The sequence below is a fragment of the Talpa occidentalis genome, unplaced genomic scaffold (genome assembly GCF_014898055.3).
Source record: "Talpa occidentalis isolate TD23 unplaced genomic scaffold, MPIMG_talOcc4v2.1 talOcc4.2, whole genome shotgun sequence".
Lineage (NCBI taxonomy): Eukaryota > Metazoa > Chordata > Mammalia > Eulipotyphla > Talpidae > Talpa > Talpa occidentalis.
Genome location: NW_023602073.1, coordinates 5639268 through 5654619, shown reverse-complemented (window position 1 = coordinate 5654619; position 15352 = coordinate 5639268). Strand labels below are relative to the sequence as shown.

General features: G+C 37.4%; 1 protein-coding gene across 4 annotated transcripts in view; it reads left to right on the top strand.

Annotated features, from left to right (window-relative positions):
* DTNBP1 (dystrobrevin binding protein 1) overlaps positions 1-15352 on the top strand; it is a 118357-nt gene that overhangs the window by 27783 nt on the left and 75222 nt on the right. For 3 of the 4 annotated variants that reach the window (XM_054698325.1, XM_054698324.1, XM_054698326.1), the window contains exon 6: positions 1709-1841. The exons of the other annotated variant lie outside the window; for it this stretch is intronic. In XM_054698325.1, the coding sequence (XP_054554300.1) occupies positions 1709-1841 (133 nt within the window). The remainder of the gene's footprint in view (positions 1-1708; positions 1842-15352) is intronic. 4 annotated transcript variants of the gene reach the window in all.

Here is a 15352-nt window from a genome sequence, read left to right as displayed (position 1 = left end):
CAATTTTTCATTGATGAAAATTTAGATTTTGCAACTTGTTTCAGGTTGGGTTTTCCATAATCGAATGTTAACTGTTTGATGTGGCCCCTGAAGAGAGATTCAAAACTGTTATGAGCTGCATCATTACCAGCCTTTTCCAGCTTTGCCAATGGTTTATGGTGCCATAGCAATGTGAATAAAAGTCAGTGCTTAAAGAGGAGTGCTAAACACTTTTCTCATAGTTTTGCTTTTCAATACATATCCCCTATCTCCTGTCTCTTCCTAAATCCTTGTCTTTCAGCCCTACTAGGTCTTACCAGCTTGAAGGGTGGCGGGGGGTGGTGGTGGGGGTCAAGGTTATAACCAGAGGTACTGAGTAAAATTAGAATTCTACTCTATAAGAAAAGGTGGTTACTTATGCATATAATAGATCTTTAGATCAAAGATTAATTAAAACAGGCCAAACATTGTATTTTAATAAACCTAAAATTCCAAGTTAAAATTTGAGTTTACCTCAACCTGCATATTATGAAAACTCATTTAAAAAGTCATATGAAAAGTCATCTAGTGGATAAATGAAGGCATTAGATGCACTGTAATTATTTTGTAGCCATTTAAGTGAAACCAAGACTGGAAAGCCGCCTAGTCCGCTCTCTCCCTCTGCTTCCCCCTCCTGGCTGCAGGGCTGTAGCTTCCAGACTTGGGAGTCAGAGCTGTTGCGGAGCCTTCCCCTCCCACATCCGTGATAGATGCTAACACTCCCATGTCTGGCTCTGTCAGACTGTGTTGTCAGTGAAATATGCCTCTCTTTTGCTTCAGACTCTTTGCCCGCAAGCACTGTTTCATATTTGTATCCCAGTGTCTAGCATGTGACTCTTCAGTAAGTTGCCATGATGCCGATCGAGTTCTAAAATCTTTAACCTCTAAAACTTTTCTGTTGCCTGAGGAAACAGCCAATCTCTGCCCCTACAGTTATGACATTTGCTTAGTACGCTATCAATCAGAAGTCATTTTAGTGTCAGAGGGACTCAGTTTTGATACCTGACTGCCCTTCACTAGCTGAGTGACCTTAGGCAAGGCCCTGAATTAATTTCTGCAGGTTTAGGTCTTGAATATTTTAAATGGAGAATTTGGCTAGATAAAATCCATGTTTCAAAAAAACTTCAAAGCTCTGTGTCTGAGTCAAGTAGAATAAGGAAAGACCAGTGGAAGGACTGGAAGACAGAGCTGAATCTCTTCCCCACCGTTGCTGACTGGCCTGGTGACCTATGTTTACTGAGTATTTGTACATCTATACAGTGTCTTAAAGGTTTATGTCTATGCTGTGTTAAGGCAAGACAGTGCTAAAGTAACTTGAAATCTCAAATACTGGATTTTGTTTGTGTGAATGTGTGTTACATTTTCTGTATTTGAAAATTTCTTGTTCGTATGTGATATCATATTAGAGTAGTCAAGATACTCTGTTTCCTCATCTTCGTTAATAGAAAACAAGTTATTTTGGTAAATTACATCTTGAAAATGTTTGAAATATAGAAACAAAGATCATTTATAGTATATTCTAATATTAGTCAATGTATTTGATTTTGCTTCAGGAAAGTTTAATTAAGAATGATAAATATAAAACCAGCTGAACAGTTTAAATTTTTAACTTTTGGACACTTTTTCTTTTTTCCATGGTCAAGCATACTGATTTTTGATATTTATTCCTCTTTTGACCATATATTTTCAGCTCACTTAGAGGCAAGTTTTGAGGAGGTAGAAAACCACTTGCTGAATCTGGAGGATTTATGTGGACAGTGTGAATTAGAAAGATACAAACACATGCAGTTGCAACAACTGGAAAATTACAAGAAAAATAAGAGGTGAGTTTGAAAAGTTGGCCATAATACTCATTTTCAATCTTAAAGTTTTCCACAGTATTTCACATACTATTCTTTAGAAATTTGAACTGATAAAGGACAAAGGTTTCTACATGTGAAGCTCACTACTAAGCTTTCCAAAGCATGATTCCTTTTTGTACTACCATCTGTTCCCACTTTCTGAAGACAAGTTCTGAAAAGGATAATAGATGGAGGGGAACAGAACAGTGGGTGAACCTTTCTGAGGAAGTAGCAGTTCTTTCTCCAGTTTCTCCAAACGATAGATGCCTGAGCTACTATTTTTCCTTTTCTTTCTTTTCTTATTTATTACTGGAGTAGGAGGACAAGGAACATGAGCCAGGCTGTAGAAAGGGGTCTGATGGGTTTGAATCTCAGCTTTGTCACATACCGACCCTGAGACCTTAGGATTATTTAATCTTTCTTAGCATCACTAGCTTTTAGTTAAGATGATGCTGTACCTACCTTATAAAGAGTTGTGAGGAATATATGAAATAATCATCGAATGTGTTAGGTGCTCATTAAGTATTAATTCTAAAAATGGTAATTATCCTCAAGCTAATCTGAACTGGAAATAAAAGTCTAAAATATAATAGACTCCTAAACTAGCTGTATCATCCCAACTCATTAGTGCCATTTCCAGCAGGGATGGAAGGTGCCAATTGGTCCCTCTGCAAGTCCATGTGGGATGTCCATGGTGTCAGGTCTTGTGTGCTGAGCAGAGCAGGAAGTAGAGCTGTGAGGTGGTGTAGGGTAAATGGAAATTGACAGGATTTTCTGCCCTCCCTCCATTGGCGTCTAAGATCCACACCTGTGATCTTACATGTGTGCCTGATGGCGGACACTTGGAGTAGGCTGTGGGCATGCGTAAGTGGGCACACCTGGGCTGAGAGAATGAGCATATAAGGGCGGCGTCACGGAGACGCCAGCAGTAATAGAAGAGGTAGCAGAACCATAGCAAAGAAGTGGAGAGCCCAGAAAGAGTGAATATTTGCCTGGGGCTGCCACCCTCCCGGCGCCCCCTCCCCCAGGTCCCCTGCCTGCCAGGTACCTTTTTGCTGCACTATGAATGCTGTTAAAAGCCTGAAAAAGCCACTGAGGGCTCCAGACTCTCCGTTACCTGTCTGCCTGGGTCACAGAGAACCTGCTCTGTGCCTTGTGGCACGGCAGGTGAGTTGCTAGTTGGAGAAAACAGAAGCCATGGGATTGGAATCTGGCTAAAACTGAAGAAAGATTTGGTGAAAGAGGGAGAGAATACATTGGGCGGAGTGCACTGTTGATTTTAAGATTATTGATAGATTGAATAGCTCTTCTGGGTCTAGGGTAGGCAGTTGAAGGAGTAGTTTGTTGACATGGACAGAAAATGCTGGTCACTGACTTACAATAGGTAAAAATGTAAAGATAATGTGTAGGTATCTTGAATTACGTTAAAGTTTTCTTGAATAATGCCAAGGATTAGGGTAGGGGATGAAAACAGATCCATGTATCTAACTGAGAATTAGGATGGGCCTTACATGTTAATAAACCATAGAAATCACCTGGAAAGCGTTTTCTAGTGCTTACTCCTGCGCTCTATCACCGGAGAGCTCAGTTCCAAAGTAATTTCAATAGCACTACTTTAGACAAAGTATTCCGGGTGATTCTGATTTGGGCAGTTTAGAGACCACATTGTTAGAAATGGAAAGGCACTGGGTTGTGTGCTGGTTGTGAGTTCCCAGGGGTTCATAGATAAAATTGCAAAAGTTGGCAGTTATATGATTTTTTTCTGGAAATGCTGTGTATAAATTTCATTTGCCTGCAGAGATTATAAGAGTGTTTATGGTGGGAGTAAGAAGAGTCCTTGTTTGGAGGAAGGACTTTGAATAAGTAGCACCCAGGAAATTCCAGACTGAGATGTTGGGGCATGGAGAGAAAGAACTTTCCTCAAGAAGGGAGGAGAGTTAGAGATGGTTAGACTTGTCTGCCATTTTATTTATTTTTTAAAGCAGGGTTTTTTTTTTTTTTTTTTTTTTTATTTACTTGTATAAGCACTGGGTACAGTCAGAAGTGTGGGAGGGTGAGAGAATTCACCAGAGCCAGAGTGGGGAGCAGAGCAGGCAGCAGGACCGAAGTACACTGCTGAGGGGAGCAGCGGGCGAGACAGGAGAGGTCTGCGCGCCATGTGGGACCCTCCTCCGGTGGCCGGGGAGCAGCCGGGGATCGAACCGGCGCTGCAGAGGCTGCGGGCAGCTTCGCAACCCAGCGCTCAACCGCTGCGCCACCGAGGAGGCCCTTGTCTGCCCTTTTAAATGAAAAAGTAGAGAAATAATTTTGTTTTGAGTATGTTAATCATGTAAGTTTATTTTATAATGCAACAGGAGTTTTAAGGAACATGGTAGGAAGGCTTAGAATTTTATTTTTTTTATTTTTTACATCATTCCTCATTATTAAACAATATTAGCATCCCCCCAACCCCTCAGGTGTAGTCCCCATGGAGTTTCCTTCCCCAATGCACCCGTGCACCATCACCCCAGTCCCCTGGGCTCCTCCCTCCCTCCCTCCCTCCCTCTGATCCCTCTCCCGCCTCCTCCCCTGCAGGATGTCTCTGGTTTATAATTGTCTGTTTTTGCTTTGTCATGTTTTGTACTGTTACTATTTTTTTACACTGATGTCTTATTTGGTTCCCCTATATTCCTGCTATAAGAAGGCTTAGAATTTTTTTTTAAACTTTTTTTTTCCCCAAAGATTTATTTATTTATTTATACAAGCACTGGGTACAGTCAGAAGCTCAGGAGGGTGAGAGAATTCACCAGAGCCAGAGCAGGGAACAGAACAGGCAGAGTGACGAAATAAACTGCTGAGGGGAGCAGTGGGCGCGGCAGGAGAGGTCTGTGCGCCATGTGGGACCCTTGCTGGTGGCCGGGGATTGAACTGGCGCTGTAGAGGCTGCGGGCAGTTTCGCAACCCAGCGCTCAACCGCTGCGCCACCTGGGAGGCCCAAGGCTTAGAGTTTTAAAAGGAAATTTTTGCAGGAAGTTGGGAAGCTTGGTATAGGTCATGTGACTTTTGTTTCCTCATCTGTCAAATAGGTGTGACACTAAGATGTTAATAGCATTAATTCAAGGATTCAGTAAGCAAAGTGCTTAGAATAGTACTTGGCACCTGGTGAATGCTATATCTCAGGTAGCTAGCACAGGCTAACTTATACAAGTGGGTTGTACCATTGTGAATAAATGGGTATTCCGTATTATTAATACCAGTAATGTTTTTTAGTTAGTGGGGCACAAAAATTACATGAATATTGTGGCTTTTCTACCCAAATACTGGAGTTTGATCATTTGAAACATGGTATTTAATACTTTCATATGTCATATTAATTTTCAGGTTTTCATAAGTGATGATGATTAGATAGAAAAGAAAGTAATGATATTTGAACTATGAAATTTTATCTGTCATTCTTTCACCCATTAGAGATATTGACGATGTAATTAATGCTTTATAATTTATATATTGTAAATTGAAAATTAATTTAGTGTTTGGGAAACAGTCTAAGTAAAAGTCAAAGTGTACTGAATCAGTTTTAATTTGTTTCACAGAGCCTTTCGGACAAAATAGTTGTCTTTTTAGAGGAAGAATTATGTAGTAGAAACAGCAGTGTCAAAAGACCCAAGTCCTGGCTTTCCTGGTTACTAATTTCATGCTCTTATCTTAGGCAAGCCATCCCCTTTCCTTTATACCTTATCTTGAATAGGAAATATTGCTTAATTCTATTTATAAACTGTAATCTTTCTGTAACTTTTTTTCCAGTTTCCTTGAGATACTGACATACATCACTAGATAAGCTTAAGGTATACAGAAAAATCACTTGCACATATTGTGAAATCATTCTACAATAAATTTTGTTAACAACTATCATCTCATATAGATACACGAAGGGGAGGGAGGATCCTTCCTTATGATGACAACCCTTAGGATCTACTCTTAACTTGTAGCTATTACCGTATGACAGTGTTAACTGTAGTGATCATGTTGTGGATTACACCCCCAGGACTTTCTCTTCTAACTGAAACTGTACCTTTTGACTCCTTTCATCTAATCACCTTCCGCATCAGATACCTGATTTTCAAATCTTTCCTATTCCATAGGTTGTCTTTTCACTTTCCTGTTTCTTTTGCTGTGCACAAACTTTAAAACTACTTAAAAGTAGACCCACTTTTATTTTCATTTTGCAGTGTGGTTGTATCCAAAAATTCATTGCCAAGATCCATGTCAAGGAGAGTTTTTCCCTATGCTCTAGGATTTTTATTGTGTCTGGTTTAACATTTAAATCTTTAATTCATTTTGACTTAATTTTTGTGAGTGGTGTAAGTTACAGGTCTAGTTTCATTCTTTCATATATGTGGATATCCTGTTTTTCCAGCACCATTTACTAAAGAAACTGTCTTTTCTCCTTTGCATATTCTTAGTTCCTTTTCAAATATTAGTTGACTGCATATACATGGTCTTTCTGAAATTCTTGTCCTGTGTTACTCAGCATATAAAAGGATAGTATCTTTTTTTACAAACCATTTGGAAGTCTTTTATTTAGCCATTCTATACACACACATACGTATACATATATATGGCTGATTAATAATTATAGTTTAAATTATTTGAGTTGACAACACTGAGAAGGTACAGTAGTTTTACTCAATCAATGTAGATTGATCAAAAATATCTTTTAAATAATAGAGATGTTTTCTTTACATTTTAATAGTGTAATAATGCTTTTACAAAGTGATTACTTCTCTTCAGTCTTGGAACTGATTGATACAGAACTTCCATTTAACAAAATTGATTAAACAGATACTTATCTTCATTGAAACCCTACTAAAATGATAAAGAACTTTTAAAAAGTTACAATTCAAAAGGACAAAATGACTAAATGAAAGTCTACTTATTGAATAGTGAGGCTCTTTAAACCGCTTCCCTCAGCTACACCCAAAACTCTGGCAAACAAAGTTACATTCCCTATGCAGAATACTGGAGGGTTCATCTCAGAAACTGGTCAAAGAGAGATTATTTTATTTGGGGAGTTCTCTGATGAAACAGATGGGTCTGCAACCCTCTGATGATAAGCCCCACACTTGTGTATGTGATTTCTAATCAACTTTTTGGCGCCTTACTTTTATTTTTTTAAAGATTTATTTATTTTTAATTTTTTTTCACATTTTATTTTTTATACTCCCCATACAATTACAGCCCCCTTATTTTGACCCCAATCCTTCCTTTCCCTGCCCACCACCCCTCTTAGAGTGTCTCTGGTTCATAGTTGTTTGTTGATTTTGATATTTTCTTATAATTATTCTTTTTCCTGGTCCCTTTTTTAAGTTTTCTACATTCCTGCTATGAGTGAGACCATCCGGTATTTTTCTTTTTCTTTCTGGCTTATTTCGCTGAGCATGGTGCCTTACTTTTAAATATGAAAACACAGCGAAGGAGTGGTATCCAACTGAGGATACTTCCAAAACAAGAGAGATCAAAATAATTTTAATATAAATTAATACACTTTTTAAAAATTCCCACAGAGAAATATGAAACTATGAGAGGAATAGAAGAAAACTTAAAAAACAACAACAACAACCCCATAATTAATAATTTAAGATATGTGAGATCACCTTATAAGAGACCTTTTTGCATTTATGAGATACAAACAGGATGCAATAGAAAAGGAGTAATTAGAGAACAAGAGCGAGCTCTTAGGAATAAAATATATGATAGCAAAAGTAGAAAATGTCAACTGAAGCATTGGAAAATAATATTAAACCTCTATTTAAGGAAACAAAGACTGAGAAAAGCTCAGGATATTAAGAAAATTAGAGAATTCTAAGTCCCATTTCTCACTACCAGGAGCTTCAGAAAAGAGAGAAAAAGAGACAAATATATTTTTGGTCTCTTTTTAAATGGTATTTTCATTGATGCAGTGTTGTTTTACAGTGCGGTACGTGATTTAGAGTTAGAGAATCACACCTCTTCAGCTGTTGGCTATCACACACCTACCGGTACAGCAGCCCTCATCTTCCGCTCTACTCCGTTAGATCCCTTCCCGCTTTCCTCCCTGGCCCCACCACCCCCATCTGGTAGCCTCAATCCTAGAGTCAGATGTCTAGGACTTGTATTGGTTTAGTTTTGTCTGTCCCTTTATTTATTTATATTCCATACGAATGAAATACTATTGTACTTGTCATTCTTCTGATACTTTGCTGACCTTAATCCTTTCCTTTTCCAAATTTGGTCACAAATGGTGAGATTTCATCATTTTTTTTTAGAGCTGGGTAGTATTCCACTATGTATTTAGACCACATCTTAATCCATTCACTCATCTGTCCTTGATAATTTAGCTTGTTCCTATAACTTGGCTACTGTAAATAGTGCTGTGGTGAGCACAGACGTGCCTATATCCCTTCAAATTAGTGTTTTTGCATTCTTTAGGTAGATACCTAGGCGTGAGATTGCCGGATTATATAGTAGATCTGTTTTTAATATTTTGCAAAACCTCCATACTGTTTTTTAAAGGGGCTGGACCATTCTACATCCCTTGTTGACAAGTGCTTGTCAACACTTGTTTCTGGATTGTTTTATATAGGCCATTCTCACCAGTGTGAGGTAGTGTGGTTTTAAGGTGCATTTTCCTGATGATAAGTCATGATGAATATTTTTTTCATATGTCTGTTCGCCATCAATATGTCTTCTTTAAAGGAGAGTATATTTAATTCTGCTGTCCATTTTTTAATTGAAGATTGCTTTCTTTTTGTTGAGTTATGAGTTCTTTATAGATCTTGCATATTAGCTGCTTGTTAGATGTGCAAATAGTATTTCTCCCCTTCCTTTTAATAATAGTTCCTTTCACTGTGCAGAAGCCTTTTAGTTTGATATAGTTCCATTAGTTTTACTTTTTATTTTTTTACCCCTTGATACTATGTTCAAATCCCCAAAATCAACTCTAAAGCTGGTGTCATGGAGTGTTTTGCTTTTGTCATTTTTGTGTTTTATGGTTTCAGGTCTTACATCCATGTCTTTAATCCATTTTGAATTAATTTGTGTGTGAAGGTAGCGGTCTAGTTTCATTCTTTTGCATGTGGCTGTCCAGTTTTTCCAACACCATTTGCTGAAGAGACTTTCCTTTGTCCACAGTGTAGCTAAACTCCTTTGTCAAAATTAGTCTGTATAGGATAGATCAACAAGACAAAAAATAAGTAAAGAAACCAAAGCTCTAAATAAGGACCTAGAGCAATTGGGCTTAACAGACATCTATAGAACACTAAACCCCAAAAAAACGGAGTACACATTTTTCTCAAGCGCACACGGAACATTCTCCAGGATCGATCACATACTGGGGCACAAGACAAACATCAACAGATACACCAAGATTGAAATCATATCAACCATCTTTTCTGACCATGAAGGCATCAAACTAGAAATAAACCATAAAAAGAAGGCAAGGAACTTTCCTACCTCATGGAGATTAAAAACCACACTACTGGAAGACCACTGGACTAATGAGGAGATCAAAGAAGAAATTAAAAAATTCTTTGAATTGAACGACAAGGAGGACACCAATATCCTAAATGTATGGGATGCAGCAAAAGCAGTAATAAGAGGAAAATATATAGCAATAGAAGCTCACATCAAGAAACAAGAAAGAACTCAAAGAAACAACCTAATCTCGAAGCTCAAAGATCTAGAAAAAGAACAACAAAAAAACCCCAAAACCAGTAGAAGAAAAGAAATAATAAAAACCAAAGCAGAAATAAATGAAATTGAAACTAAAAAAACAATCCAAAAGATCAATGAAACCAAGAGCTGATTCTTTGAAAAAATCAATAAAATAGACAAACCCCTAGCCAGGCTCACAAAGGAAAAAAGGGAGAAAGCACAAATAAACAGGATCATCAATGAAACAGGAGAAATCACAACGGACACAGAAGAAATCAAAAGAATAATCAGTAACTACTATGAACAGTTATATGGAAACAAGTTTAACAATCTAGAGGAGATGGACAAATTCCTACAACTCTACAATCACCCAAAGCTAGATAAAGAAGAAATAGAACACCTAAACAGACCAATTACAAGCAGCGAAATTGAAATGGTAATCAAAAACCTCCCCAAAAACAAAAGCCCAGGACCTGATGGATTTACAAATGAATTCTACCAAACATTCAGAGACGAATTAGTGCCTATCCTTCACAAACTCTTCCAAAAAATTGAGAAGGAAGGGACAATACCAAACACGTTCTATGAAGCCAACATTACACTAATACCAAAACCAAACAAGGACAACACAAAAAAGGAAAACTACAGGCCAATCTCCCTAATGAACACTGATGCAAAAATCCTCAATAAAATTTTAGCTATCAGAATCCAACAATGCATCCATAAGATAATTCACCACGACCAAGTAGGATTCATTCCAGGGACACAAGGATGGTTTAACATCCGAAAATCAATCAACGTTATCCAACACATCAACAAAAATAAATATAAAAACCATATGATAATATCAATAGATGCTGAGAAAGCTTTCGACAAAGTGCAACACCCATTCATGATAAAAGCCCTTGAAATTCTTGGGATACAAGGAACATACCTCAACATCATAAAGGCCATCTATGACAAGCCAACAGCCAGTATCATTCTCAATGGTGAAAAGCTGAAAGCAATTCCATTAAGATCTGGAACAAGACAAGGATGTCCACTCTCACCACTGCTTTTCAATATAATACTGGAAGTCCTAGCCAGAGCAATAAGACAAGAGAAAGACATCCAAGGAATCCAAATAGGAAAAGAAGTCGTCAAACTATCACTATTTGCAGATGATATGATAATATACATAGAAAACCCCAAAAAGTCCACAGAAAAACTAATTCAACTCATCAATCAGTTCAGTAAAGTGGCAGGATACAAAATCAACACACAAAAGTCAGTAGCCTTCCTATACACAAACAATAAATCTGAAGAAGAAGAAATCAAAAAAACCATCCCTTTTTTTATTGAAACAAAAAAAAATCAAATATTTGGGAATAAATCTAACAAAAGAGGTAAAGGACCTATACAAAGAAAACTATAAAACACTGTTAAAAGAAATAGAAGAAGACACAAAGAAATGGAAAGACATCCCCTGCTCATGGATTGGAAGAATAAACATTATTAAAATGGCCATCCTTCCAAAAGCAATATACAGATTCAATGCTATTCCAATCAAAATTTCAATGTCATTCTTCAAAGAAATAGAACAATTATTGATGAAATTCATATGGAATCACAAAAAACCCCGAATAGCCAAAGCTCTCCTGGAAAAAAAAGAAGGGAATGGAGGCATCACACTCCCAGACTTTAAACTCTACTACAAAGCCATAATCATCAAAACTGCATGGTATTGGAACAAGAACAGACATACAGACCAATGGAATCGAATAGAAAATCCAGAAATAAACCCACAGATTTATGGTCAACTAATCTTTGACAAAGGAGCAAAGACTATGCATTGGAGCAAAGAAAGTTTGTTCAATAAATGGTGCTGGGAAAACTGGGTCGCTACATGCAAAAGAATGAAGCTTGACCACTACCTCACACCATACACAAAAATCAACTCAAAATGGATTAAAGAACTAGACATAAGACCTGAAACCATAAAATATATAGAAGGAAATATAGGCGAAACACTACGGGATTTGCACATCAAAGACATCTTTACAGACACATCACCCAAAGCAGCGATAGTGAAGGCGAAGATAAACAGCTGGGACTACATCAAATTAAAGAGCTTCTGCACAGCAAAAGAGACAATAACAAAAACAAAGAGAAACCCCACCAACTGGGAGAACATTTTTGCACCCAACACTAATGATAAAGGACTGATCACAAAAATCTGCAAAGAGCTGATGAGACTTAACAACATCAAAGAAAAGAATCCAGTCAAAAAATGGGCAGAAGAGCTAAAAAGAAACTTCTCTGAAGAGGAAATGCAAATGGCCAACAGGCATATGAAAAAATGTTCAACATCACTTGTCATCAGGGAAATGCAAATCAAAACTACCATGAGATACCATCTTACACCAGTGAGAATGGCACATATTAAAAAAACTAGCAACAACAAATGTTGGCGAGGGTGTGGAGAAAAAGGAACTCTTCTGCACTGTTGGTGGGAGTGCAAACTGGTCCAACCACTGTGGAGAGCTGTGTGGAGATTTCTGGACCTACTAAACATAGAGCTTCCATATGATCCAGCAATTCCACTCCTAGGTATTTACCCAAAGGACACAGAAACATCCATTCCAAAGAACACCTGCACCCCTATGTTTATAGCAGCACTGTTTACAATAGCTAAGCTTTGGAAACAACCCAAATGCCCAAAAATAGATGACTGGATCAAGAAGATGTGGTACATATATACCATGGAATATTACTCAGCATTCAAAAAAGATAAACACATGCAATTTGCAGCAACATGGATGGCACTGGAAGGGATCATGCTCAGCGAAATAAGCCAAAAAGAAAAAGAAAAATACCGGATGGTCTCACTCATAGCAGGAATCTAGAAAACTTAAATAAGGGACCAGGAAAACGAATAACTATAAGAAAGTGAAAATCAAAATCAACAAAAAACTACGAACCAGAGACACTTTTAGGGGGCCGGGGGTGGGAGGGGAGGGATTGGGGTCAGAATGGGGGGGCTGCAATTGTATGGGGAATATAAAAATAAAATTTATTATTAAAAAAAAAATTTGTATAAGTTAGGATTCTCTCTAGATGTTCAGTTCTTTAACATTTGTCAGTGTATCTATTTTTAGCTTAATACCATAACAGTTTTAATTTCTATAGCTTTGCGGTATTGTTTGAAAGCCTGGGAGTGTGATAAATTGTTATTTTTTGTCAAGAATGGTTTGGGTATTTTGTATTTCCTTATAAATTTCAGTAATGTTTGTTCTATTTTGTTGAAGAATGTTGTTGAAACTTTGATAGGGATTGCACTAAATCTTTATGTTGCTTTAGGTAAGATGGCCATTTTAACAATGTTAATTCTTCCATAAATAAGGACTATCTTTCCATTTCATGGTGTCTTCTATTTCTTTTAACAGTGTCATATAATTTTCAGTATATAGGTTTTCCATCTCTTTTGCTAAGTTTATTCCTAGGTGTTTGTGTTTCATTCTTTTTGATGTAAATAGGATTATTTTCTATTTCATTTTTTGCATATAAGAACATAACAGATTTTTATATATTGATCTTGTGGCCCACCATCTCACTGTACTAATTTATTATTTCTAATAAATTTTGTGTGTTTATTATCATGTCATCTGCAAATAATGATAGTTTTACATATTCTTTCCTAGATTGTATTCCTTTTTTATTTTTCTCTTGCCTAATTGCTCTAACTAGGACTTCTGACCTTTGTTGAGTAGTTGTGGTGGAAGTCTTGTATCTGATCTCAGATGAATAGCTTTCAGTTTTCTACCATTGAGTATAATATCAACTGTGGATTTGTGATACATGGCCTTTATAATGTTGAGGAACTTTTTGAGTTTTTATCTTAAATGGATGTTGAATCTTGTCAAATGTGTTTTGTGCATCCATTGATATGATCATATTATTTTTCTTTCCTCTTTTGATGTGGTGAATGACATTTTTCAATTTGCATATCTGTCCCTGGACTCAGTCTTACTTGGTTATGATATATGGTCCTTTTAATGTATTTTTTTTTTTTTTTTTTGTTTATACAAGCACTGGGTACAGTCAGAAGCGCGGGAGGGTGAGAGAATTCACCAGAGTCAGAGCAGGATACAGAGCAGGCAGAAGGACCGAAGTACACTGCTGAGGGGAGCAGCGGGCGGCAGGAGAGGTCTGCGCGCCATGTGGGACCCTCCTCCGGGCCAGGGAGCAGCCGGGGATCGAACCGGCGCTGCAGAAGCCGCGGGCAGCTTCGCAACCCAGCGCTCAACCGCTGCACCACTGGGGAGGCCCTAATGTATTTTTAAATTCAGTTTGCTAAGATTTTGTTGAGGATTTTTGCATCTATGTTTTACAGGAATATTTGGCTCTAGTTTTCTTTTTGTGTGTGATGTATTTTTGTATGCTTTTTATATAAGTAATGTTGGTCTCATAGTATGTGTTTTGAGAGCATTCCCTTTTCAAATCTTGGGAAGCATTTGAGAAAGATGGGTACTTTCATTATGAAGATTTTATATCTTCATAATGTGTACTTATGGAGCTACGTTATGAAACTATCTGGTCCTAGGCTTTTGCTCTTGGGGAGATTTTTAATTACTGTTTCAATATCCTTGCTTGTGATTGGTCTGTTCAGATTTTATTTCTTCTGATTCAGTCTCCGAAAATTATATTGATCTGTTTCTTCTACGTTATCCATAGGTTACTGGCATAAAAATGTTCATAATAGTGTGTTATGATAATCTATTTCTGAGATGTCATTTGTAACTTCTCATTTCTGATTGTATTTATTAGTTTCCTTCCTTTTTTCCTTAGTGAATCTAGATGGAGGTTTGTCTATTTTGTCTTTTCAGAGAACCAACTTTTGGTTTTATTGATCTTTTATAGTGTCATTTTTATTTGTGTTTCGTTTGTTTCTGCTCTAATTTTTATTTTCATCCTTATACTGACTTTTGGTTTCATTTGTTCTTCTTTTTCTAGTTCCTTAAGGTATAAGGCTAGATTATTTAGTTGAGCTCTTCCTTCTTTCTTTTTTTCAAAAGATTTATTTATGCATACAAGAGCTGGGGTACAGGCCAGAGATGCAGGGTGAGAGGATTCACCACAGACAGAGTGGGGAACAGAACAGGCAGACTGAGTGAAATACACTGCTGAGGGGAGCAGCAGTCGAGTTAGGAGAGGTCTGCTCTGCCATGTGGGTTGCTCCCTGGCTGGCCGGGGATTGAACTCATGCTGCAGAGGCTTTGGATTGCTTCATAGTGCAGTGCTTAACCCATTGCACCACCAGAGAGGCCCTCTTCCTTATTTCTTGATGTGGGTTTGTGTTGCTATACACTTTCCTCTTAGTACTACTTTCTGCATGCTATAAATTATGGCAGCTCATAACTTCTTTTTCATTTGTCTCCAAGTAGTTTTTTCATTTTTTCTTTGATTTCCTCACTAACCCAATAGTTATTCAGTATGGTGGTCAGGATCCAAATATAAAAGATTTTCCCCCACTTTCTTCATGGTTGATTTCTAGAGAAACCATTGTAATCAGAGAAGATACTTCATATAATTTCAAATATATTGACACTTGTTTTGTGACTCATCATGTTGTCTCTTCTGGAGAATGTTCCATATGTAATTGAGAAGAATGTGTACTCAACTTTTAGGGGTATGATCCCTATAAATGTCTATTAAGCCCATCTGGTCTAATTCCTCATTTTAAGCCCATTGATTCCTTGTTGATTTACTGTATGTTTGATATGTCTATTGATGTCAGGGTTTTGGTTTCTGATGCACCCAGCTATTTTATGCCTTGAGTGGTG